The sequence below is a fragment of the Sturnira hondurensis genome, unplaced genomic scaffold (genome assembly GCF_014824575.4).
Source record: "Sturnira hondurensis isolate 20B ecotype Veracruz unplaced genomic scaffold, ASM1482457v3 Scaffold0020903, whole genome shotgun sequence".
Taxonomy (NCBI): Eukaryota; Metazoa; Chordata; class Mammalia; order Chiroptera; family Phyllostomidae; genus Sturnira; species Sturnira hondurensis.
In genome coordinates this window covers 360059-383957 of record NW_028093534.1, presented here as the reverse complement: position 1 = coordinate 383957, position 23899 = coordinate 360059, and the positions used below count along the sequence as shown (strand labels likewise).

The window sequence follows — 23899 nt, the reverse complement described above, 5'->3', positions numbered from 1 at the left end:
GTGCTGGCTTCAGGGGCAGTGGCGGTGGCAGAGGCAGCCAGAGGACGAGCAGACTGTTGGTAGAAGGAACAGGTTTGGGGTGCGAGCAAATGCAAACAACGAGGGAGAGGGGAGCCGGCCAGTTCACAGTAAACGGAAGAATCAGCCTGGTGCACAACGCTATCCCCTGGGAGGGGGAGCCAGGGATGAAGCCCCAAGAGGGCGTGCATTTGGGGCCCTGAGAACTGTAGCTTTCTGTCCTAGCTGGACCTGTTCTGCAGTGAAGCAGGGTAAGACAGCACGCACCCTCTGCCCTGGGAGTGGCACCGTCAGGAAAGCAGGAGAGGCAGCCTTTTCTTCCTTTGACCAGACTGCCCTGTTCAAGCTGGAGACACGTTGCCACCCCCAGCCCAAGAGGCAGGATGGTCCCTGGCCTCTGGGTGGGACAAGATTCAAGAGGCCACCCATGTCCAACACAGATAAACTGTCATGTCTGCCTTGCCCTGCTCCCAGACCCCTCCTAGAATCAAGTCTGAGCTGTAGTGGGTTCCCACTCAGCTGCTCGGCTCCCCCAGCCCCCACACCATACCCAGACGCTACCCCTTGGAGACTGATGAGCAGCAGCAGTCATTCAGGAAAACAGGCGCCCCCTGCCCGTCAGCTGCCCACCGGCTGTCCACGCCTCCCCCAGGGTCATGCAGCTGGGGGCCCAACCCCTCATTCCTGACCAGAGAGCCAGCTGAGCCCCAGGCCGTCTCTCCCACCTCCCCCACTTAGGAGCAGTGGCAGCACCCGGAGATGAGCCCAAGGGTAGACTAGCCGTTGAGTTCTGGGATGAAGTGGCTGCTAAGAGCTCCGCTACTGAGCGCTACTGAGCGAGACTCCACAGGGGCCGGAGTGTCTGCAGCTCACCCCCAGCGCCCCAACTTCCCTAGAGCTTGAACAGGTCGCTGGGGGGCAAGATCCAGCTCTCCCCACTTCCTCCATGGGGACTTCGGGCTGTTAAGCGTCTGGGCAAGGGCTTGTGCCAAAGAGAAGGGGGTCTTACCTTGGCCTTGTCCGTTAGCCGAGCCCTTGCTGTCTCTGCCCCCAGCACAAGCCAAGCTCCCTCCTGAGAGCTGGGAGCCAGGGAAGCTGGGGCAAAGGGAAGCCAAACTTGAGGAGCTCATTCTGAAAGCCAGGGACTTGCTTTTGGGAATAAAGTACAGATTGAGCGCATCTGTCTGAGAAGCCGGAGTGATGGGGCTTTTTCAAGGAGGATTCCGAAGAGAGGAGAAAGGAGGAAGGTGTGTCCTGGTATGAAGTTGCTGGCAGTGCGCAGCCTGCTCCTTCTGCCCACCCCCAGGAGTTGGGGGGGATCCATAAACCGGCTGGGATTCCAGATGGAGTCCTGGCACCAGCGCTTGTCTGATTAGGTTTTCCACCAAGAGACTCATGACCACCAGAGGGCATTACTGCCCTGTGTTGGGACATCCTGGGCTCCCCCCATCATCCCCCTGGAGGAACAGGAGGTTGTGTGAAAGAAGCAGGCGCCAGTCTCTGAGCTGCCAGCGGCTAAATTAAACAGCCCCGAGTCAGGAGACGTGGGGTGTGAGGGCTGTAGTGCCCGACCTGCCACCTTCTTTCCCTTCCTGGCTTTGCGTGCCCCCTCCGTTAAAAGAGGGCTTCCCCGCATCCTTCCAGACCATAAGACCCTTCCCACCTCTGAAATTCCAGGATACCAGGAGATCATGCACCGAGGCTGACAGAAACTGCCTCACCGGGCCCAGCCTTACTCTGGGGTTCTCCAGGGCTCCCCGCCTGGCAGGAGGAGGGAACTGGTGCGCCCTCCTCTGGTGGTGGTCTCTCACCCGGAGGCGAGGCGGGGCAGCAGACTGACCTGCATGGCTAGGGGAAGTCTCTGCCTCCACTCCAGTCTGAAGGAGGAGTATGGCAACAGAGCCATCTTACACACAGGTGCTGTAGACTCATGGCGTCCTCTTCTCCAGGTTTCAGGCAGGGAGGTGTCAGGTAGCCCTTTGGGGTAGGTAGGCTGATGGCCCTTCCCAGAAGAGGTACAAGATGCTCTTTTGTGGGTTCTTTCAGGCATAAGCACAGGAGTGCAGAGAACAGAACTGTTGCCCCTCCTGCCTTTGCTCGCCTCCCCACCCCTACCCCACCCCCAGCACAGATGCCGTCTGTTGGGAGCAGGCAGCAGACGGTCCAGGGGTCCATCTGTGCTAATGCTTCACAATAGTCCCATGTTTCCCCACCGACACCCCCTCAGCCCCTCAGCTGATGGCCACTTGGTGATGCCAAGGGGAGAAGGGAGAGGGAAGGAGGGAGAGGAAGACACTAAGGGACTTAGCTCTTCACTCCTGGCAGTCCCCAGTCCACCCCTGCCCCACATTCAACACGCATCTTGCCATCTGGACTTGTGTAATCACTGAGGGATGGAGAAGCACCCCCTCCACCCACACCTCCTGCAGGGCGGGGGCCCGGGCGCCTGGGGGTGGGCGAGAGACACACACAGAAAGTCAAGGAGACGAGGAAGCAAGGAGACGGAGACAGACCCATGAATAACAGAGGAGACAGCCTTTCCCAGCTGCCCCAAGTGGATGTGGCTACCTGCCCTCTGTACTCCTCATGCCCGGTGTGTAATGCAGCGCCTGTGCAGGCACCACTCCTAGTAGACCGAGAGCCTCTGTGACCCCTGAGCCTAGCCAGGACCCGGCGCAGAGCCGGGCGAATGTAGAGAGGATGAAGAACTGGAGAAGACAGTAGGAGACTGCAGGCTCCGGAATTAGGCCGCCTGGGTTCGGATCTCAGCTCTGCTGGTGAGTAGCCTAGAGCAAGTTACTTGACCTCCCTGGGCCTCAGTTTCCTCATCTGTCCAAGATGATAATGATACCACCTGTTTCGAAGGGTTGTTATCAGAACCAATGAGTTAACTTGTGTGTGTAAAAGCACACCCAGAACAGTGTGCCCACCACACGAGAAGTGCTCAGTGAACGGGAGCTGTGGAAGCTAACAGATTTGGGAAGATGGGAGGGTGCATCCCTGGCCTCAGCCTCTGTTTAGTGACTGGTGGGGTGCTGACACCCTGCGGTGGGTACCTGCTAGTCATAGGCCCAGCGGGACCTTCCACTTCCTCCTCTCACTTCTTTTTCAGCCACCACTGACGACAGAGACTCCAGCTGGGCCATCCCCACCTCTCAGGGGGGTGGCCCCTAAGACAGTGTCAGAAAGTAGCTGAGCACGCCGCCAACCCTCGGCACCTGCTCTGTTCACGCACATCCCCTTCCCCATGAGTCAGTTCCACAGTAAGGATCTGTCTGCTGGGAGCTCCGACAGGGAGAGCGAAGGAGAGGTTTGCTCAGGAGGGAGCATTCCTTCCCCTACCAGGGGACAGGGCAGAATTAAGCCCACTGTCTCCTCTTTCCCTGGCTTTCCCCTTCTCTTTCCCCTTGATTTGGGCAGAGGAGGCAGCCTCTCTCACTTCTGCGGGGGCAGCTATGTAGCAGGGAAAGCCGGGCTCTCTCACTCCTCCCTTCAGGGGCATCTCTTCCCCAGGTACCGCACCCCTCCTTCTGCTCGGCCACGCTGCCTCTCATCCTGCCTGAAGTCTCCTGCAGCCTGGAGGATCTCGTAGAATCTTCCCCTGGGTCTCCAAACCTCCTCACAATGGTCCCTCACTGTCCATCCACCACCAGATGCTCCACGAGTCTCTAAAGCTATCCACCCCCAAATTTTCAAATCTCATACGCAAGCCCCTTCACAGACCACCTCCAGCCTGCCGGCCCCCAGGTATCACTGGCGCCACCCCGAGGTGCCCCTCCTCTGTGGCTAGGTTCCCCCCATTGAGACCTTCCCTAGCCTGGGCGGGCGTGGGGCTCCCCGCAGCGCGCCCCCCCCCGGAGGCGGGGCCTGCGGCTCTAGGGGCGAGGCCAGCGGAGGCCGCTCCCCGTCCGCACCCCCGGTCCGCCCAGCGGATCCTATAAAGGGAGGCGACCAGCCACCCGCCTGGCTGGCATCCCCGAGCTGCTGCTGTCCCCGCCGCGCGGGGCGCCGGAGCCATGACCCTCCGCCGACTCAGGAAGCTGCAACCGAAGGAGGAGGCGTCAGCCGCCGCCCGGGCTCCTGACTCCGAAGTCGCTCCGGCCCGGACCTCGGCCTCCGGCCCCCCGGCCGCAGCCGCCAGCCCGGGGCCCCCCGGGGACGAGCTGTACGCGGCGCTGGAGGACTATCACCCCGCCGAGCTGTATCGCGCGCTCGCTGTGTCCGGGGGGACCCTGCCCCGCCGAAAGGTGCGTCCTCCACTCCCCCAACTCTCGGGGCACCGGCCGTCGGTGCCCCCCACCCTCACCCCCAGTGTCCCTTTCTCCAGACCCGCTCAACCTGGCAACACCCCCACCTGTGCCGGCTGAACCCCAATCGGCCCCCCGCTGACCTCCACAACATTCTGCTCGTGGTCAGAGTGCCCCACAATCTTCCCCAGCCCGCGGACCCCCACGGCCACCTTCAGAACCGGCTCAGCCCCCTCGGCCCTCTCCGAGGGAGGTGCCAGCCTCCAGCCCCTACGGCCCCCACCTCCACACCTCCCGGTCTCGGGGCTCTCCACTCCGCTACCCTCGCGCCGCCACCCCGTCTGGCTCCTTTCCCTCCTGATCCCCCAGCACCCTCTCTCCTCGTCTGTCTGGCCTGCACGCCCTGCCTCCCCGCGCCCAGGTATCTCGAGACCCCAAGAACCCCTCGCCCGGGCCCCTTCAGTTGGAACAGGGAGGCGGAGAGCCGGGGTCCCACTGCTCGCTCTGTCCGAGCGTCCAGGGTGGAGAGGGAGGGCAGTGGATGCGCCCAGTCTGAGAGCGCATTTGCCCCTCCGAGGGGACGCCTGGACGCCTGGGCTCGGAGCCTGTCGCCTGGCCCCGGAGCCTGTCGCCTGGCCCTGCACCTGAGGTGTGCAGTGCGAGGTCACCGCTCCCTGGACTTCGGCTGGGACCGGACGCGGTAGGAGGGGTCGCAGGGCACCGGCGGGGCAGGAAGGATGCGGGCCGCGCCCGCCCTCTGAGTCTCCCCTCCTCCGCCAGCTCTTCCTCTGGCCCGAGGGAAACCCGAGCTCTCAGAGGCGGGGGGACACAAGGCCCAGGTTAAGGAAAGGGAGCTGGTGGCCTTTCCTCCCTCTGTCCCCCTCCTCCTTCTCTGGCCCTTGGCTCCCCCCCAACACAATGAACAGCTTGTTGAGAATTTGCATTTTATGAAAATAGGGTGGAAAGACAAAGGGGTCTCTCTGTGCTACCCAGTCCTTCCTCCCTGGCCCATTTGGGAACTGTCCTCACCCCTGAGGCCAGTTGTTGGTTCTGGAGAAAGAGGGCCCCCTTATCTTCCTAGCCTTGGGGAAGCCTGGGAGCAGGGTTAACAAGGGCACCAATGGGAAGGCCCTGGGCTTTCTAGGGCACATGGGAAGAGGACTGATCTGGGGCAGGGCTTCTTCCAAGGGCCAATAATTTAGGGAGGGAGAGAGACTACTTTAGTTTCTCAGGGGCCCTGAAGAGGCAGGAACCCTCAGCTCTGTCATTCCCCCCTCCAGAGAAAAACAAAATAAAAAGAACTCCCAATCATTCTTCTTAGTACAGTGAGACTTTAGGACACGTTTGAGGTCTAAGAGTTTTTGCCCCAGAAAGCAGCAAACATATGGCAATGTTGAGAGATCCAGGCGGGGCTGGCACAGCTGGTCCCTGAAACAGCCTAGACTGTGGAGGGAGTAGTTGGCCCCTCTGTCCCCTGCCTTCCCACGGTCAGGCTGCGATTCCTGGCCCTCCAGACCTGGGCCTGTGACCCCAGCTTTCCCAAGCCACTGTCTGTGGCTGAGAGATGAGGAGGGCCTTGACTAGCAGGGGTCTCTGGACTGCCTTGATAGGCAAGCCTGGGAGTCCCTGCCCCCTTTGGGAATGTCTGGGGGGAGCCCCTGCCTTGGCTTGGCTTTTCTGGAGTCTAGGAGGCCTGAGCTTTTGCAGACATGCACCCTGGGGGTGAAGACTGTCCTATCCAGATTAAGGGCACCCCTGGTCCCCAGCATGGACTTAGTGGTCCAAGCCTCTGGGCCTCAGGAGGACTGTTATGTCCCTGCAGTTCCAGTTAATGGGGATAAAGCAGAGGGGGGAAGCCATGGAGTGACACCGATGGTGGCACTCAGCGCGTAGTTTCACCAGCACCAAAGCAGGGCTGGAACTGGGACCAGACCATAGGGAGTCCAGGGTCCAGGGCTGGGGACCACCTGAGGGACCTCCCAGCACAGGGCTGTCAGCCTCTGCTCAAGGATTACCCTTGTCTCACCTGCTCCTTCCTCACTCTCCATCTTCCTGCCCAGGGCTCAGGATTCCGCTGGAAGAATCTCAACCAGAGTCCTGAACAGCAGCGGTAAGTCACCTCCACCCCAGCCCCTGCCCTGGTCCAAAGGGTGAGGTGTCTGGGTGGGCATGGTGGCAGCGTGACTTAGCATCTCGGCCGGGCCAGGGGGAGTCATTCTCCCACCTTCCCAGCACGGCTCCGCCACTGGGCCCGAGGTGCAGGTGGGGGTGTGGGCTGTGTGAAGGAAGGGTGGCGAAGAAAGGAGGTAGGGACTTTGAGTCATCAGGGGCTCCTCAACCCACCCCCAGTCCCTGCGCATTACCCTTCCCTGGGAGATCTGGACCTGGGAGGTGGAGGAAGTGAGAGAAATTCTCCGGGTCCTGGGCCCTCCCATCTCCAGCGAGCCCCCCAAGGGCCCAGACTATAGCCAAGCCTTGTCCAGCTTCTTGAGTCTGGTTACCACTGCTTCCAGAATCTCAGTTCCATCCTGTGGCAGCCCTCAGGAAGGAGCTAAGGAGAGGGCAGACATAGCTGCTGATCTCAGGCCCGACTGCCGTGTCACATCCCGATTGGGCCTGGCTTCTTCTAAAATGGATCAGCAGACTACGGCCGCCTGGCCAGATTGGCCTGTTTGGCGCTTGAGCTAAGAGTTGTTTCTGTATTTCTAAAGGGTTGTTAAAAACGAAGAACCAGATATGATAGAGGCCAAATGGGCCCCGAACAGAAAGCCTAGAATACTTAGCTACCCGACCCTTTGCAGAAAAAGCTTGCCAACCTTTCCAGAAAACTGGAGAGCACTAGGGTAGACACAGAATTCTGAGTCGCCCTGCTGCTGGCCCCAGCACACACAGAGGGTTCAAAGTGGGGAGGAGCTCAAGGTTGGGGCTGGGAGTTACCCAGCATTTGGGGAGTATCTGGGTCAGGCTGGGAGCTGGGGCCTGGGTCTCCAGGGCTTTTCTGAGACTACAGACATGAAGGGGCCTTTGGCTGTTGCTTTAACTCTGCCTCTGGCTGGGAGGGAAGGAAGGGGGTGGGAGTGGGCAGAGGAAACTCTGGGCTCCCCCAGCAGGCCAGGACCTGGAGTGGCTCCAGACCATTGTGTCCAGTGGGCAGGCCTTCAGTGCGGGAAGGGGCAGCTTTGAGGCTCCCCTCCCCCCAGCCCTCACATCTGGTGGGCCGGCCCCACTGCAGCTGGGAGGAGCAGCTGTGGTCTGGGCTCAGCCTCGTGACGGGCCTCCCAGGGGTGGGGCCAGCCCTCTCCCCAGGGCTGTGGATCAGAGGAGGCTCCAGGCTGGGGCTGAATTTGGAGCCTCAGCTACTCAGTAAGTGGTGCTCTGGGGCTCACTAGGAAGAAGGGACTGACTGGAACATTCAGCTAGTCCACCCACTCTGGGGGCTGGACATACCGGAGACTGGATTGATTCCGTGCTGCTGGATCAAGCTGATTTCAGCTGGGCGTGGGGAGGGACATTCCAGGAACCTTCGATGGGAGCGAGTTGTTGTTGGAGAGTGAGCCCTGACTGGGTGTTCTGGAGCAGACTCCAGCATCAGTGGAGGACCACGGTCTGGGACTGCCACGCTGCCCTTTGAATTCTAACCATCTTGATGAGATGGCCCCCTGTGTCTCCTGCAGGAAAGTGCTGACTTTGGAGAAGGAGGAAAACCAGACCTTCGGCTTCGAGATCCAGGTGGGAGAAGCTGGGTGTGGAGCAAGTGAGGGGTTGGGAGGCCAGTCTGAGGAATGGGTGGACCCCCACCAACCCAGGGCTGAGGATCCCCTTGTCTGTTACAGACGTATGGCCTTCACCACCAGGAGGAGCAGCGTGTGGAGATGGTGACTTTTGTCTGCCGGGTTCATGAGTCGAGCCCTGCCCAGCGGGCTGGGCTCACACCAGGTGGGGCCTGAGTTTAGAACCTGGGGCTCTGGGAAGTGGGTATAACCTTACTCCCTAGCAGAGTGGGTGAGAAACCTCTTCTAAAATCGATTCCCCTTCTTTGTCCCATTCTGAGAAGGCCAGAAAGGAGAATGGCTAGATTCCAGGCTTTGGATTCAGGCGAATTTGCCATTTACTGTGTGATCTTAAGCAGTCCCATGGGTAAATGGGCGCAGTCATTCATCCTCACGGTACTGCATGGTGAGGGGGTCCCCTGGACACAGAGCCTAGGGCCTGGCAAATGCCGGATGTTGCCCTCTCCTGGCAATCTGGCACTCCGGCTTGGACGGGAGTTGGGGAGGGAGTAACATTCCATTAGATCCGCTTGATCTTGGGGATCAGGGCCTATCCTGCCACTGACTTGGCCCAACTCTGGGGTATGGGTCACATCTAACTAGGAAATCATACCTCTAGTAGGAGACCCTTGCCATGGGCCAAATCTGGAATCCCAAGTTCCAGGGAGGGGCAGCCTGAAACTTCACGAATTGGCCCCCATCCACGTTCTATCGCCATTTCCTTCCTTTGCCCACTTACCAGCAGCCCCGGTAGCCAAGTGGTATATTGCAACTTTGCAAAGTAGTTTCACACCAACTCTCCCTCCTGCTCCCCGAGGCAGGCACAGCAGGGATTCACACCCCCTTGTTGCAGATGAGAGATGAGCCCTCAGAGATGGTGGCTTGTCCTGCCTGAGGTCAGGAGGCTCTGCAGTGGCATGGGGTCTGCGGAGCTCTCGGGCTTGGGGCCAGCACTAGTTCTTAGCTGAGTGCCACTCACCCTGCCCCCTTCTTGTCTTGACCGGGTCTCATGACAGCTTGTGGGCTAGACTGGAATAACCAACCCTGGGGGCCACCCAAGGCCGCGGGTGGGTGGGTGGGGCTCAGCCTTTGGGGACAGGGCTTCCTGAAAGTGGAGTGAAGGTGCTGGTTTGTGAGGGCCCTGGTCCTTGGGCTGGGGCGCTGGGCCTGGACAAGGTCTCCGGGTAAGGTGAGGAGTGGGGAGCGAGCAGTTCAGGAGTATTCCGTGGTCATTACTACCCCTGCCCTTTCTGGCTAAGGTATGGGGCCTGAATTCTGTAATGACCCGGGGAGCAGACGCTGACCCCCTGTCTTCCTGGCAGGGGACACCATCGCCAGTGTCAACGGCCTGAATGTGGAAGGCATCCGGCATCGAGAGATCGTCGACATCATTAAGGCATCTGGCAACATTCTCAGGTATGTCCAGGTGCCAGGGTCCTTGCGACTCCTGACTGAGCTCAACCTGTCTTGGCGTTTCCACTGGGGCTCACTCAGCCTCTGACTCCTGACCTCCTCAGGCTGGAAACTCTGTATGGAACGTCAATTCGGAAGGCGGAGCTGGAGGCTCGTCTGCAGTACCTCAAGGTAAGGCAGCCCAGAGTCTGTCAGCTTCTTCCCTCTTCTTCCTGAGCCCCTGCCCTGCATGCCCTACTCTTTCTCAGGGGGTCTGAACCTCCTTTTAACCTCACGTTTTCCTCTGTGCGCCGCCTGATCGCTCAGTCTGCACTCACCCCCTGCTAGTTTCTGGCTGGCTCCTGACGATGAGGCGGGTGGTGTCTCTTGCAGCAAACCCTCTATGAGAAGTGGGGAGAATACAGGTCCCTAATGGTGCAGGAACAGCGGCTGGTCCATGGTGAGTACACTGGGGTGTGAAGGGTAACTTGCGCCCCTACTGGTGCCCTCAGCCATGCTTCCCCTCAGAGTGCTGGGTTACTGCGCCCCCCCAAAGTGAGGAAAGGTTTGTTGAGCTACTACTTTGGGCACCCTGGGCTGATGCACACACATTTTTAGTTTATCTTCAGTAGTCCTCTGAAGGCAAATATTAGATAGTACCATCTCCATGTTACAGATGGGAACACCTGGGCTCAAAGAGCATGTCTCAGAGCTCTCCCATGACTCATGGTCCTCATAAGGATTTGAGTGCATATCTGTTTACAGACAGGGAGGTGGAGCTCAGGGTTGTGACTTGCCCAGGGCCACAAAGATGGTTACTAGGATGTTGCTGAGGTCTCCCACTGTGCCCTGGGACAGCCCACCCTCTTGTCTCCTGCCCCCGCAGGCCTCGTGGTGAAGGACCCAAGCATCTACGACACTCTGGAGTCCGTGCGCTCCTGCCTGTACGGAGCCGGCCTGCTTCCAGGCTCGCTGCCCTTCGGTCCCCTGCTGGCTGCGCCTGGGGCCCCCCGTGGGGGCGCCCGGCAGGCTGGAGGTGACCCCGATGACTCCGTCTACCACACGTGCTTCTTTGAGGGCGCTGAGCCGCCTGCTCCTCCGCCACCCCCCGTCCGCGCGCCGGGCCTGGGCCCAGCTGAGACCCTGACCTGTGGGCTGCGGGCAGGGCTGAGCCGTAGCGCCAGCGTGCGGTGTGCAGGCCCGGGGGGCGGCGGTGGCGGGGGCATGCCAGGCGCACTCTGGACTGAGGCCCGGGAGCAGGCCCTTTGTGGCCCTGGCCTGCGCAAAGCCAAGTATCGCAGCTTCCGCCGGCGGCTGCTCAAATTCATCCCCGGACTCAACCGCTCCCTGGAGGAGGAAGAGAGCCAGCTGTAAGGGAAGGGCGGGAGGGGAGGGGAGGTATTTATTTATTTATTCGTTCCAGCCAGTGCAAAAAGAGAGGGGGGTTGAGGGGTCAGGCTGGCTCCAGGCCCAGGAGAGGGACCCCAGGAGTCCGGAACAGTGGGAGAGGGTCCTTGCCAGCCCACCTGGCCTGCTAGGTTCCTGGTTTATCTCTGCCCAGCTGCAAACCCGGGCCACAGACCCCTTTACTCCTGCTCCCTAAACCATAGTGGGAGCTGGCACAGGGGAGAACCTGGCAAGCTCTGGGTTGGGAGAGGTTTGGGGACCAAAGATGGGGTGTGCTGTCCTATATCGGGTCATTGGTGCCTTGTGGCCTGTGCAGGAAAACTCCTTCAAGGCGGTGGTGACCCTGCCCCGTGAAGCCCTCTCCTCAGCTTTACTTGCTCCCCTTGGCCTTGGGGAGAAATGGCCTATTGTGGGTAGATCCCCCCCACTTTCCATACACACACCCAAACAGGTCCATTTAACTGGTGGGCCCCCCAGGGGGCCTACAGTGCTGGCCTCCCTCCCGGTGATCCCTAAGGTCTTGGCCCCTCCAAGGGGCCTGTAAGTTGGGTCCCACTGGGCAGGGGTCCTGGATTCTCTGCCCTTTGGAGGACAGAAATAGGCATCTTGGGGTGGGATGGTGGCAGCACAGGCCATTCCACTTCGCCTATTGTTGCTTTTGAACCACAAACTGTATAAAATTGATGGTTTTTTGCACCTGTGTCAGTGTGGTGACTGCCTGGCAGGGAGGACTGGGCTTGGCGGCTCCGCCTCCCCCATACCCCCGCCCCCAACACACACCAAAGCTGTATTTTATGTCTTATTTACTTGGAACCTGCAGCCAGGGAAATCGTCTGGGTTTTTAACCCACATGTGCGGGCTTGAATGGGAGGCCCCACGCCCTTCTCAGAACATGAGCCTCTTGTCTCCATGTATCTTGGGCCTCCCTCCCCAAATACCCACAGCAGGTGGAGGCCAGGTCTCATCTACAATCCTTAACTGTCCTGTATAAATGACTGCGCCTGGCACTCTCTCTTCCCAGGGTCTGGGGTCTCCTGCAGAGGAGACCTTAGCCATCACCCAGCCGACTTGTGACAGGCCCAGTCCCTGATCACTCCATAGCAGTTTCTCAGCACCCGCAGATAAGATTTCTAGCTGACCCCTGCCTGCCTCATTTCCTTGTCCTCCTTCCTCGGTCCCTGCTCTGGCCACCTCGTTGTACCAGGCACACATCAGATGCACGGCCCTCGGGAGCTTCAGCACCTGCCCCTCCCATCCCCGGCTCCTGCAGTCTTCACCTCGGCCTCCCAAAGGTCTTGCGGCCCAGTCTGGCACACAGTTCCACCCTTGGCCGTGATGGTGCCCTGGTTTCTTTCCATCATACTACTCACTCGTCAGCATCTGAAACTGGATTTTTGTGGGCTTTGTGTCTTGCTTGGCCCCTCCCCATGAGGATGTGGTCTCCTTTTGCACAGAGCTTAGGGAACTGTTCTTTTTTTTCTTTTTTAAAGATTTATTTACTTTTAGAGAGAAGAAAAGGGAGGGATAAAGAGAGGGAGAAAAACAAAAACATGGACGGGTTGCCTGTGGTGTGCACCCTGACTGGAACCGGAACCCACAGCCCAGGCATGTGCCCTGGCTGGGAGTCGAACCAACGACCTTTTGCTTTCTGAGACAACACCCAACAACTGAGCCACACCGGTCAGGGCACCTTTTCTGTCTTACTCACTGCCCCATTTCTTGCCTAAAACTAGTGTAGAGTAGAACATGAGTAAATACAGTGTGTGCTTAGAGTATCTCTAAGTGACCTGTTCAGGGTCACGCAGAAGGTAAATGGCAGCCCTGGCCAGGCAGCACAGTTGGTTCGAGCATCGTCTGGTTAAGCCAAGGTTGCGGGTCATCCCTTGTCAGGGTACATGCAAGAATCTACCGACGAGTACGTGAATGAGTGGTTCAACAAATCGATATTTCTCTTTCCCGAATTGATTTTTAAAAATTAAAAAACAAAAAAGTAAGTGGCAGAGCTGGGCCTGAGACTTGAGATGTGTGCGCCAGAACTCCTTCCTGCCAGTGACCTGACATCCAAGGGGCGGCTGAGAGGTCTTAGCCGCAGCCTCTCCCAGCCGGGCTGACTCTCCCTCCGGCACCACTGCACTTCCTCCCCAGTGGGCTCCCCGCTTCCTCCCCCACCATGGGCCACCCCTACACACAGCAAGCGGTCAGGGTGAGCCTTCTAAAAAAGCAATCAGATCACAACCCTTCTCTGCTTAAAACCCATTATGACTTCCCCTGGAACAAAGGAATGGATCCAAACTGTTTTCCACAGCTTACCCGTAGCACGGTGTCCGTCTGGACAGACAAATTACAAAAAGGCTTCCCTTCCTCTGGGTTGCAGCAGCCACCCAGGCCCATCGACTTCACATCAGGAGCCCCGATGCATGAGAACCTCCACTATCTGCTCCCTGCCTCTTTCTTCAAGCTGGTTTTCTTCAAGATGGTTTCTCCTTCCATGTCATTTTATCAAGTTTAAGCCACACTATTCTTTCCAGTCTTATTCCTCAAATACGCCAAGCTCTTTCCTGCCTCTGGCCTTTGCCCATGCTGTTTTCTCTGCCTGGAATACTGTTCTGTCCAAGGCTGATTCCTCCCTCCTCAGGTCTCAGCTTAATCATCACCTCCTCAGAGAAGTTTCCCTGATCTGATCAGAAGCAGTTTCCTGGCCCCATTATTCTTTCTCCTGAGCCCTCCTTTTTTTTTTTTTTATATAGCAGTTTGAACTGATTGGTAATTTTCCTGACTTTTGCATCCGTATTGTACCTTTCTAAGGCAGGAAACTGCCTCGTTTACCTTGTGCCTCCAGGGCCTAACAGCCTGGCACACAGCAGACAGTCAATAAATGGGAATGCTTCTTTGGGGCCAGCCCTGTATAGGGGTGACCATTGCCCCCCACCTCTCAGCCCTTCCCCTGCCCCATCTGGAGTTGGCCTCTGTGGGCCCCTCACACAAGCCCTTGGGGGCTGGGTGTCAACTCCAGCCAAGGCACCTGCACCTGGCTGCCCTACCTTCCCTGATCCAGGGGAGGGAGGCCATTTGGTTAAGAAAATGGAGCTTCCCTAAGCTCCCTGTTTGAACAGCTGCTGTGCCGTGATGACAAACAGCCACTCCCAGGGGCTCAGGTCTAGGGGAGGGGCCCACAGCTTTGTTCCCAGAGCCCAGGGCGATCAGGAGGCCAGATGCCTGAGCATAACTGCTACCTTACTGGGGGCAGGGACTGTAAGGGCCTCCCTGGCTTTCTCGTCCAGGAATAGATGCCCGGCCACTTTCCTACCAGCTGGTTCTCCCCCCATCCCGCCCCCGGGCAGCTTGTCTTCGGGAGTGAAGTCAGCACTCCCTGCCCAGGCCGAAGGGGGCTCCTGGCTAGCCACTAGCTGTGTGCCCTCAGAGGAGGGAGAGGGGGTACCCAGGGTGGGGCTGGATCCCAGCTCTCAGCTGATGGGATGACGGCACCAGCACAGCAGCCTCCTGCCGTGTAGGTGGGTGACAGGGAGTGACTAATGTGTGAGCTGCGATGCTAAAAATTAATCCAGGGATTGTGTTTGGTGGAGGGGTGGGGGTGGGTAGGAAAGGAACAAGGACTCACAATACTGTGTGGTTGTTATTTGCCCTGCCCTGCCTTCCCTCCTTCACCTCGGACCAGCCTTCTGGTCCTCTCAGAGCCTCAGAGGACTTGAGGGGAGCCCTTCCCCCTCCCTAGGACAGAAGGGAACCCCAATAATTCCAGAGAGGAGGAGCGTAGACACCACACCAGGACACCAGGCCTTGGGCATGGAGGGAGGNGAGTGACTAATGTGTGAGCTGCGATGCTAAAAATTAATCCAGGGATTGTGTTTGGTGGAGGGGTGGGGGTGGGTAGGAAAGGAACAAGGACTCACAATACTGTGTGGTTGTTATTTGCCCTGCCCTGCCTTCCCTCCTTCACCTCGGACCAGCCTTCTGGTCCTCTCAGAGCCTCAGAGGACTTGAGGGGAGCCCTTCCCCCTCCCTAGGACAGAAGAGAACCCCGATAATTCCAGAGAGGAGGAGCGTAGACACCACACCAGGACACCAGGCCTTGGGCATGGAGGGAGGACACGGCCCTGCAGACGCAGTTCTGGTCTGAGGCCCCCACAGAGCCCGAGGCTGCCCCATCTCCTCAACATGGCAGCTGCCCTGTCCTGAGACCCCACGTTCTTTCCCCTGCCCAGAAGTACGGGGGGGAACAGAAGCAGCCAGTGCACAAAGGCTCCCACCAGCAGGCCAGAGTGGGGGAACAGTGCGGGTGGCAGCCACACCTTAAGGGAAGGCCAGGGGAGCCCCCCTCAGCATCACTGTGGACCCCGCGCTGTGCTAAGTCAGCACTTCCACATCCATCCCCTCACTCAGGCCTCACAGGGCATCTGAGAGCCACGAATCATGTCTGCATTTCACAGATGCAGAAACTGACATTAGAGAGGTTAAGGTAGCTGGTACCTGGCAGAGCCAGCATCCTCTCATATCTGTTTGTCTCTAGAGCCTGGACTGAGGAGTGGGAAGGCTTCCTGGTGGAAGGAGTGTGAGGGCAGGGTCAAGATGGGAAAGAACTCTTTACAGGAGCTGAATCTTTAAAGCCGTGGGACTCACTTTGGTGGGGAAGGTGGGAGCACAGAGGGTATGTGAAAGCTGGGACCTGAAGGAGCAGGTCTGAGATGGGCTAGATAGCCAAAGGAGGAGGGGGTGGGGTCAGAGGAAATGGGGTTCTGAGGGTGTGAGCGCTGTCCTGCAGCCAGGCGAGAGCATTCCCATCAAAGCGGGGAGCTCTTGGCACCAGGTTCTGGGAACCACACGAGAGGCTTGGGCTTGGCCACAAGCTTTGTTGATTCACATCAGGAACCCTGTTAGGAGTGGACCTCACACTCCAGTTTTGCTCATAGACAAAACCAGAGAACTTGAGCTGAATGGCAGCAGAAGTGAGACAGTAGAAGGCACTTTCTGCTCACCAGTCAGTCACTCATGAAGTTGGGGAACTTGGAGACTGTGGGGCTCCCCAAGGGTCAAGAGAAACGTCAGGCTGTTGTTGGGAGGCTGCCTGGTCCCGCAATGATGTCTGGATGGGATGACCTAAAGGAGGAAGTGATGGGCTACAAGAATCCAGAGAGAGGAACATGGGGCTGCGGAGAGGACAGGGGACGGAGGAGGCTTCCTCAATAGAATAAAATAGCCAGGAACTGAGACATTCACTGTTGGGAATCCACTGTAGGGTGAGTAGAGCAGATGCCCCTGACCCCTGGTGGTGACCCTGGGACATTACACCTCAGCTCTGACCTTACAAACCAGAGTGGAGCCGAAGTTGGGTGCTGGGAAGGCAGCTCCCCCTCCTGGAGCCCACCTCTTCTGCCCTTCCTCAGCCCTGCCCCACGCACAGGAAGTGGGGTCTCCTCTCAACCCGACAACCCACCGTAACCTCTCTGACCCTCGCGGAGCCTGGCATCGAGCGGGCAGGCAAACAACACTGACGGAAGGCAGTGTGTCTGAATAGATGAACAGTGAGTCCAGGGCTCCAGGTGTCAAGCAGAACTTATGTCAACCAACACACCTTCTCTGTGTGGAAGCCCACATGATCTACAGGCTCATGGGCTGGGGTGTGGGGAGAGGGGAGGAAGCATACTTACAAAAGTCTAAGACAAGACAAAAAATTTTGCTCTAAGGGAGACCCCACCCCGACCACAGTGAATATTCAGTTATGGGAGGTTAGCCTTTCAGTTGAGAACAAATGTACACAAAAGTAAAAATTATGGAAATACTGCCCCCCTGGGCCTCGTTCCGTGCTGCTACCCCACAGAGTCACTGAACAGCTCCCCTCAGAGCTGGCCAGGTCCACTGAGCACCGCTGTGCCCCTCCCCACCCTGTCAGAGTGATGGACCACCCAGGTCCCACCTGTAGCTTTTACTAATCTCACTCTGACTGAGGAAGGTGGTCTCTGGTGAAGTGAAAGCAAGACCGGTGATAACCAACTATTACACCAAATTGCCGGGGGGCCAATTTAACAGTAGGTAGGACTGTCCTTCTCCTTAGGATGGATTCCGGAGTTCCGAGGTGCATTGGAGCATTGGTATTTTTCAAAACACCCCAGATGCTCAGTTAGGATTCATGGACCGGATGTGGAATGATTTTGGAGAGCTCTGGACTCCCTCCTCCTAGAACCCTGGCGCACCAACTACTGCCAGAGCTCAGGCCCCTCTGAGGTTGTCCCCTTGCCATCCTCCAGTGGCTGAGGACCTGTGCCTCCCACTGCACAGAGCCACTTTGGGCATCACCGCAGGTGTAAGTTTTAGTGTGTGCAGCGGCCATCACCCCTTCCGGCTAGGGGTTCCGGGGAGAAAAGAGATCCCATTAGACATCTGTTAGAGGCAGGGGTTGTGACACAAGTCCAGGTATCCAGGACTTGCCAGGTGTAGCCAATGCTCATGGGTGAGGGGAGGAGAGAGGAGGCTGGGGCTGAGCAGGGGTTCAAGTCTAGACCAATAGTTGGGAGTCAGCAGGGAGAGGCCAGACTGGTTGGTGGTGGTGCCTGGTGGAGAGCAGCCCCGTGAGCTGCCAAGGGGCTGCAGGACTGACCTTGGAGTTCTGGGCTTGGTTGAGTGGGGTGGGGTGGGGGGGTGGCAGGAGCTAGATGGAGTCAGCTGGGCACCCTCCTCCCCACCTTCTCCCAGCGTGAGGTTGAGGGCTGAAACTGCAGAGGCAGTTTCCACTCTGGGGGCGCAGCTGCCATTAGCTGGGGCGGGGGTGGAGATGGGGACTCTGGGTGGTGTTTGGGAGCTGAAAGGGAAACAGTTGGCAAAGCCCGAGTGAGTAACTGCCTCTCCCGAGCAGCAAATCTTGCCGCTTCAGGAAGTCCCACAGACATTCTGCACCCCCTCCCTCGCCCACGCCAGGACCTTCTCCTTGCCCACGCCTACCGGCACCTCCCGGCTTAGCTCACGCCTCACTCTCCAGGCAGCCCCAGCACACTTGACCCCGTCACAGATGCCCACACCGTCCCCAGTGGGCAACCACCCCTGAGGGTTCTTCCTCCCTCCCTTGCCTTACAGCATCTCCACGCCCTCAGACCTTCAGAATCCAGGCAACAAAACCCCGCGCTCCTCCCGGTTCCCTAGGTCTCGGGAGGGGCCCGTCCAGGCCTGGGCTGCGGCTCCAGCAGTTTTGCGGACCCTTGGGGAGGCGTCGCCCTCTTCTGGGAAGATTCTGGTACTGCTTCACTTCGTCCACGCACCCTCACGTCCTCACCCTGCCTGCTTGTCTGCCTGGTTTCAGACCTCCCTAGTCCCTCTTGGGCTGCTATCCGTCTTCTTTCTTTGACCTGAATCCTGGAGGACACGGAATATATAGATGTCGGTCCTAGTCCCAGCTATGCTGCAAACTATCTGAGTCCCCGCCTCCCTGAGGCTTGGGTTCCTACTCTGTGAAATAGCAGCTGTGAAGACTAAGTGCAAGACAGTGAAAGAAGACAGTTGGTAAACCCAGAGGGAGTACCTGGGTATGGGGTGTGATTGTTGTAAATGCCAAGGGCATTCTCTCCTGACTTCCGGGGGCTAATAATCTTTCCCCTGTCCCTGCCTGGCCCATAGTGGAAAGAGGGCATCGCTCATCGATCCTTGGAGGGCAACACAGTGATGTTTTGCCATACTTTGCATGCTGTTTTATGTACTGAGCCCCTTTTTTTCTCCAAGTGCGTGATTCCTGATTAAAAATCTGGATTCTGGAGTCAGGCAAACCCAGATTTAAGTCCCTACTCTGTGACTTTATATTTCTGTCGTTGGGCAAACTGCATCACCTCTACCTTTCTCAGCCTCAGTTTCCTCATCCGCAAAATGGCATTAATGCCAGTTTGTCAGGCTGTGGCTAACCCCCAGACACAGCCAGCACAGCACTTGCTAGTCAATGTTAACGTGTTTGTATTAGGAGCAGGACCGCGCGCAGCTGCGTGGCTCTGGGAGTGTGCGCCCAGTCTCCCTCTCACATGTGCCGTGACAATAATAAAGGCGCTCAAAGCTTTGCCACCCTAAAATGATGCCTTTTTTTAAAATTTATTTATTTTTTCTAAAATGATGCCTTTTAAGGTGTTGATTTTAAACTGGTTGTTAAGAAACAAAAGATGGTGTCAGGTGGATACTAGACTTATTGGAGTGATCACCTTGTAAGTTATATAAATGTCTAATCACTATGTTGTAGTTCTGAAACCAATATAATGTATGTCAACTGTAATTGAAAAATAAAAATAATGAATTTAAAAAGAAAAAGAAACAGTGCTTGCTTTGGCAGCACATGTATTAAAATTGGGCCGATACAGAGAAGATTGGCACGGGCCCTGTGCAAGGATGACGTGCAAATTCGTGAAGCGTTCATATATTTTTTAAAGATTTTATTTATTTATTTTTACAGAGAAGGGAAGGGAGAGAGAAAGCGAGAAAGAGAAACATCAATGTGTGGTTGCCTTTCACACACCCTCCCACTGGTGACCTAGCCTACAACCGAGGCATGTGCCCTGACTGGGTATCGAACCGGTGACCCTTTGGTTTTCAGGCTAGCATTCAATCCGCTGAGCCACACCAGCATATTTTTTAATTCAAAAGAACTTATGCCCCTCTATGTTCAGAGCAGTGTTATTTATAGTAGCCAAGTGCTGGAAATAGCCTAAATGCCCATGACTAAATGAATGGATCAAAAAACTGTGGTACATTTATATAATGGAATACTATGCAGCAGAAAGAAAGAAGGAACTCCTACCCTTTTCAACAGCATAGATGGATCTGCAGAGCATTAGGCTAAGTGAGATAAGCCAGGCAGTGAAGGACAAATACCACATAATCTCACCTATAACAGGAAGCTAAACAAAACAAAACAAACAAGTGGGCAAAACAGAACCAGAGACATGGAAACAAGGAACCAGAGGGAGTGGGAGGGGAGAAGGGTGAAAAGAAGGGGAATGGCTGAGTCAAAGAACATGTATAAAGGACATGGACAATAGGGGGGGCGGGACTGACTGTGGGAGAGAAGGGATAGGTGGGGCAGTGGAGAGCAACGGGGGAAAATTGGGACAACTGTAATAAAACAACAGCAAAATAAAAAATAAATAAACAAAAAGAAAAAGAAACAAAAGATACAAAGGACTCTGCCACCACCAACCTCCAACCTGCAACCTGCCTAAAGAAATTCAGATAGAAAAGCCTGCTCGAGGCCTGGCTGGTGTGGCTCAGTGGATTGAGTGCTGGCCTGTGAACCAGAGGGTCATCAGTTTGATTCCCAGTCAGGGTCCATGCCTGGGTTGTGGGCCAGGTCCCCAGTCGGGGGTGTGTGAGAGGCAACACACATTGATGTTTCTCTCTGTCCCTTTCTCTAAAAATAAATAAAGTGTTCAAAAAAAAAAAAGAAAAGCCTACTTGAAGGGAGGGAGCATCACCCTAGCATCGTATGTGAACTGCATGCGGCAGGCACCTGTGTGCTGGACTCCCCTCTGTATCCCATTGTTTCTGGGTGACCCGGAAGGACTTGTTTACCAAGTGTTTGCCCTTTCTCGTCTACTTGTAAACCACCTGCTTTCTGCTAAAATCCCAGACCCCCATCCCCTGTCCTCTGTCTTCTTTGTCCAAAGTGGCATGTAAGCCACCGGGCAGTGGCATAACTGCCCGGTGCATCTCCCGGTCTCATGGCACCCCTAGCCTATGCATCCATAATGACTTTGGGCAGTTTTCTCCTGTTAATCTACCTCATGTTAAGAATGATTGTTAGCCCAGTAGAAGAACTTAAAAGGGGGCAGGGAAATTGTTTATTGCACTCCCGGAGAAAGAAAGGGAGCCATACCCGTTTCTGAGCTCGCCCTCTCCCCAGCCCTGCACTGGGCCACATGGGTCTTGTTATTCCGTCAGGGCACCCGGAGTTTCCCCTTCTCTGTGCCTCCAGCTCAGCCTCTGCCTTGCTGGCCTTGTCCCCAGATAAGGTCCTCTTCCTCACTTCCCTAGGATCCCACCTACGTTTCTCTATAATTAACAACCTCTGTCATTTTTTAGCCGCTCACCTGCTCTATTTTTCTTCATAGCACTTCTCATTACGTGGCATCATATTCTACATTTTTATCTGTATTCAGCACCCCCATCCCTGTCCGATGTATCACCATGGAGAATAGGGGTTTTGTGAGTTTTTTCCCCTCCTCTTTGGTTCCTAGAAGATGGCCTGGCACATAGCAGGCCCTGGAACGATTTTTTTGTGTGAATGTGAATAGAGGCTGCCCTTCCCTTTCTCTCTTCAGAGGCCGCAGTCCAGTGGAGGCCACTTCTGTCCAGTAGAGGGCACCACCACACAGCATTTAGGGGTCTCTGGGCTGGGGCTAGCATGGAAGATATTTATAAATCCCGAAGGCCTTTCTCCTCCCTCTCCGTGGGCCCGAAGCAGTCTGGCTGGGACCGGAAGCAGAAGGGCCCCCTGCGCTAATCTGCCCTGGCAACGCAGAGCTGGCATGCCCTGGCCACATCCTCGAGGCCACGTGCTCCCGTGGCGGAGGTCGGAATACCCTGACCGCTGTTCTGGGCACACCCCTTAGCAGCTGATGCTTCTGGACAGATCACACCGTGTCCCTGCTCTGCGGCAAGAGGAGGGCGATGACACGAGCTGCACTGCTGTCACAGGTTTGCTGTGAGGCCCAGACAGGAGTGCCTGTGAAATATTTTGTGAATGTTAGCACCAGACAAATATAATTTATACAGGTCTTTACTGGTGGTGGCAGCAGATTAGCAACAAAACAGGAGCAATTACAGGGTGCTTATAAGGAACTGCACAGCTAAATGAAGGTGGGTTTGTAAAGAGGATGAAGATGGTGAAGGAGAAAGAAGAAGCTAAAAATAGCATCTACCTTTCACCAAGAGCTTATTAGGAGTCAAGGCTGAGGAACGTGATCTCCAAACATTGTCTAATTATAGCCAACACTTAGACGGTGCCGACCTGTGCCAGCCGCTGTGTAAGTGATTTATGCATAGAGACTCACAGGATCCTCACAGCTCTGGGAGCTGGGCGGTACCACTGTCTACATGCACACGTGAGGAAACTGAGGCCTGGAGAGCTTGAATAGTCTGCCCACAGCCACACGAGCAGGGCTAAGATTCAAACCTGAGCAGTCTGCCTCCTGGAATGAGCTCCTTAGCCCTCATGGCCACAACTATACTGAGAAAAAGATATTATTGTTCTACTTCCCATATGCAAACTGAGGCCCAACAAGTTTACAAAGCCACCATGTGAAAAAGTGCATTTGAACCCTGTTTAACCACCCAGTGAAAACTTTCGGTCCCCGCTGGAGTCAGAAAGGGGCGGCAAAGATGGGTGTGGGGTTCTCTCTATGGGGCCAGCAGCAAATGCACCTGCCTCTTCCTCTAAGGGTCATGGGAGAGAGAACAGGGACTGTTCAGGGCTGAGTGGGTAAAGAAGCTACTTGGTGACCTCAATTCTTCTGCGCCACCTTGTGGGCCAGGTCGGGAGAGAGGGGGTGAAAAGTGTGCCGGCAGATACCAGGCCATTCACAGGGATCCCACCCGGACGTGTAGCTCCCCCACCCCACGTCTCCACAGGAGGAATGGGGATCCGAGAGCCTGGCCTGACAGTGGGAGGTGGGAGAGGCCCCATCTCCTGCCACAGAGCCCCTATCGAGAAAATAATCCAGCCCCCTGGCTTCCAGCCTGTTATATAATCTGCTTCATACCCAGAGACTGGAAATAGCTATGACAGGGCTGGGCTGGGCTGGGGGCATGATGAATGGCCCAGGGAGCATCAGCTGACTGTGTCTGAAGTGACCCGAGGGCCTGCCGGCAGCTCAGATTACCCAGCCCTCCCTGGGAGCAGGCACTGCCTGGCCTGCAGAGGACAGTTCCAAAGTGAGTCTGTGTCTGGACATTTATGGTGTGAGTGTCTGAGGGACTATCCCACTCACAAGCCTGAGTGGCTGAGGCAGCTCGCAGCCATGCCATGCCCATGGCAGCCTCCCTAGGTTCTGGGAGCCTAAGACTTGCCCAGAGGAAGTGCAATGGGATTTCTGCAGCCCACACCAGGGAGAGCTTGGAGCTCCACTCCTTGGGGTCTTCTGCTAAGGATCCCACAGAGAGCATGAAGAGCCTGAGGAACTGGGGATGGGATGGGGGCTGCTGGAGGCTGCAGGCTCCATTATTTCAGGGCTGCGCCCCACTCCCATGCCCATACCTCTCATGTCACAGCCTACTCTGTCACTGCACTCATGGCTCCGGGATCCAAGGAGGTGCCCATACTCTGATGCCCCCTCTAGACACCAGGTGCACAAACCCCTACATCTGAGAGCAACTTGAACAGACTTTTGCGGACCTCTGGGGCACGGCAGGCTGTTCTCCCAGCATTTGGTGATGATATGTTAAGAATTATGATCATGGCCATTCCAATTCTATGCCTTTAAGATAGATAGTCCTTAAAAAAAAACACCTCTTCTTAAAAAGATAAAAGTAATGCTCTAATGCTTGAAATTACCTAACAGTTAAATCACTCAATTATTTCTCCCTAAGTCTGTCAGCAGGTTAGGCATTGCCAGGGAGTCAGGACCTCTCGACCCCATGACTCCACAACAAGGAGGCACTCCCATCTTCAGTTGGAGAAATGTGGGACTCTTTACAAGAGAGCAATGGAAGGTGGGTGAGTTGTCCACCTTCCTGACGACATTGCCTGCTCAGTGATGGATTGGATGGCCACACACATACACATGCCCCTGCTCTTCTTGGGGCTCAGATGGGGAGGCAGGAATTTCCACCAATCTCCTGTAACCAAACTCATTCAAAGGCCCTGTCTGTGCTGAGGCGCTGCCCGTGCCTGTGCCACCTTCCTTGTGTGCCTGTGGGTCCTGCACGTCTGAGCCCACAGCAGAGGCACAGGGGAGACAGAATCCCAAAGGCACACCAGAGAGCTAGGGGGTACCCGCCCCACTGCCAGGTAAACCTGTAAGGAGAAGGGCTTGGCCTCCCTGCCTCCAGCTTCCAGATCTCTCCAGGTGTTTCCCCGGGCGTTGT

At 56.4% G+C, this 23899-nt stretch overlaps 1 protein-coding gene and 1 non-coding gene across 2 annotated transcripts; both read left to right on the top strand.

Moving 5' to 3' along the window:
• The first annotated feature begins 3129 nt into the window (after window positions 1-3129).
• TAMALIN (trafficking regulator and scaffold protein tamalin) lies at window positions 3130-11530 on the top strand. The gene is made up of 8 exons (XM_037030994.1): window positions 3130-4265; window positions 6326-6375; window positions 7940-7994; window positions 8099-8201; window positions 9358-9451; window positions 9553-9619; window positions 9821-9887; window positions 10314-11530. Exons 1-8 carry the CDS (start codon window positions 4035-4037, stop codon window positions 10799-10801), a joined length of 1155 nt encoding a protein of 384 aa, XP_036886889.1. The 5' UTR covers window positions 3130-4034; the 3' UTR covers window positions 10802-11530.
• Window positions 11531-19135: 7605 nt separating this feature from the next.
• Window positions 19136-19242, top strand: LOC118976521 (U6 spliceosomal RNA). Its single transcript, XR_005064288.1, has one exon. It is a non-coding gene; the product is annotated as a U6 spliceosomal RNA (small nuclear RNA).
• The last annotated feature ends 4657 nt before the right edge of the window (window positions 19243-23899 follow it).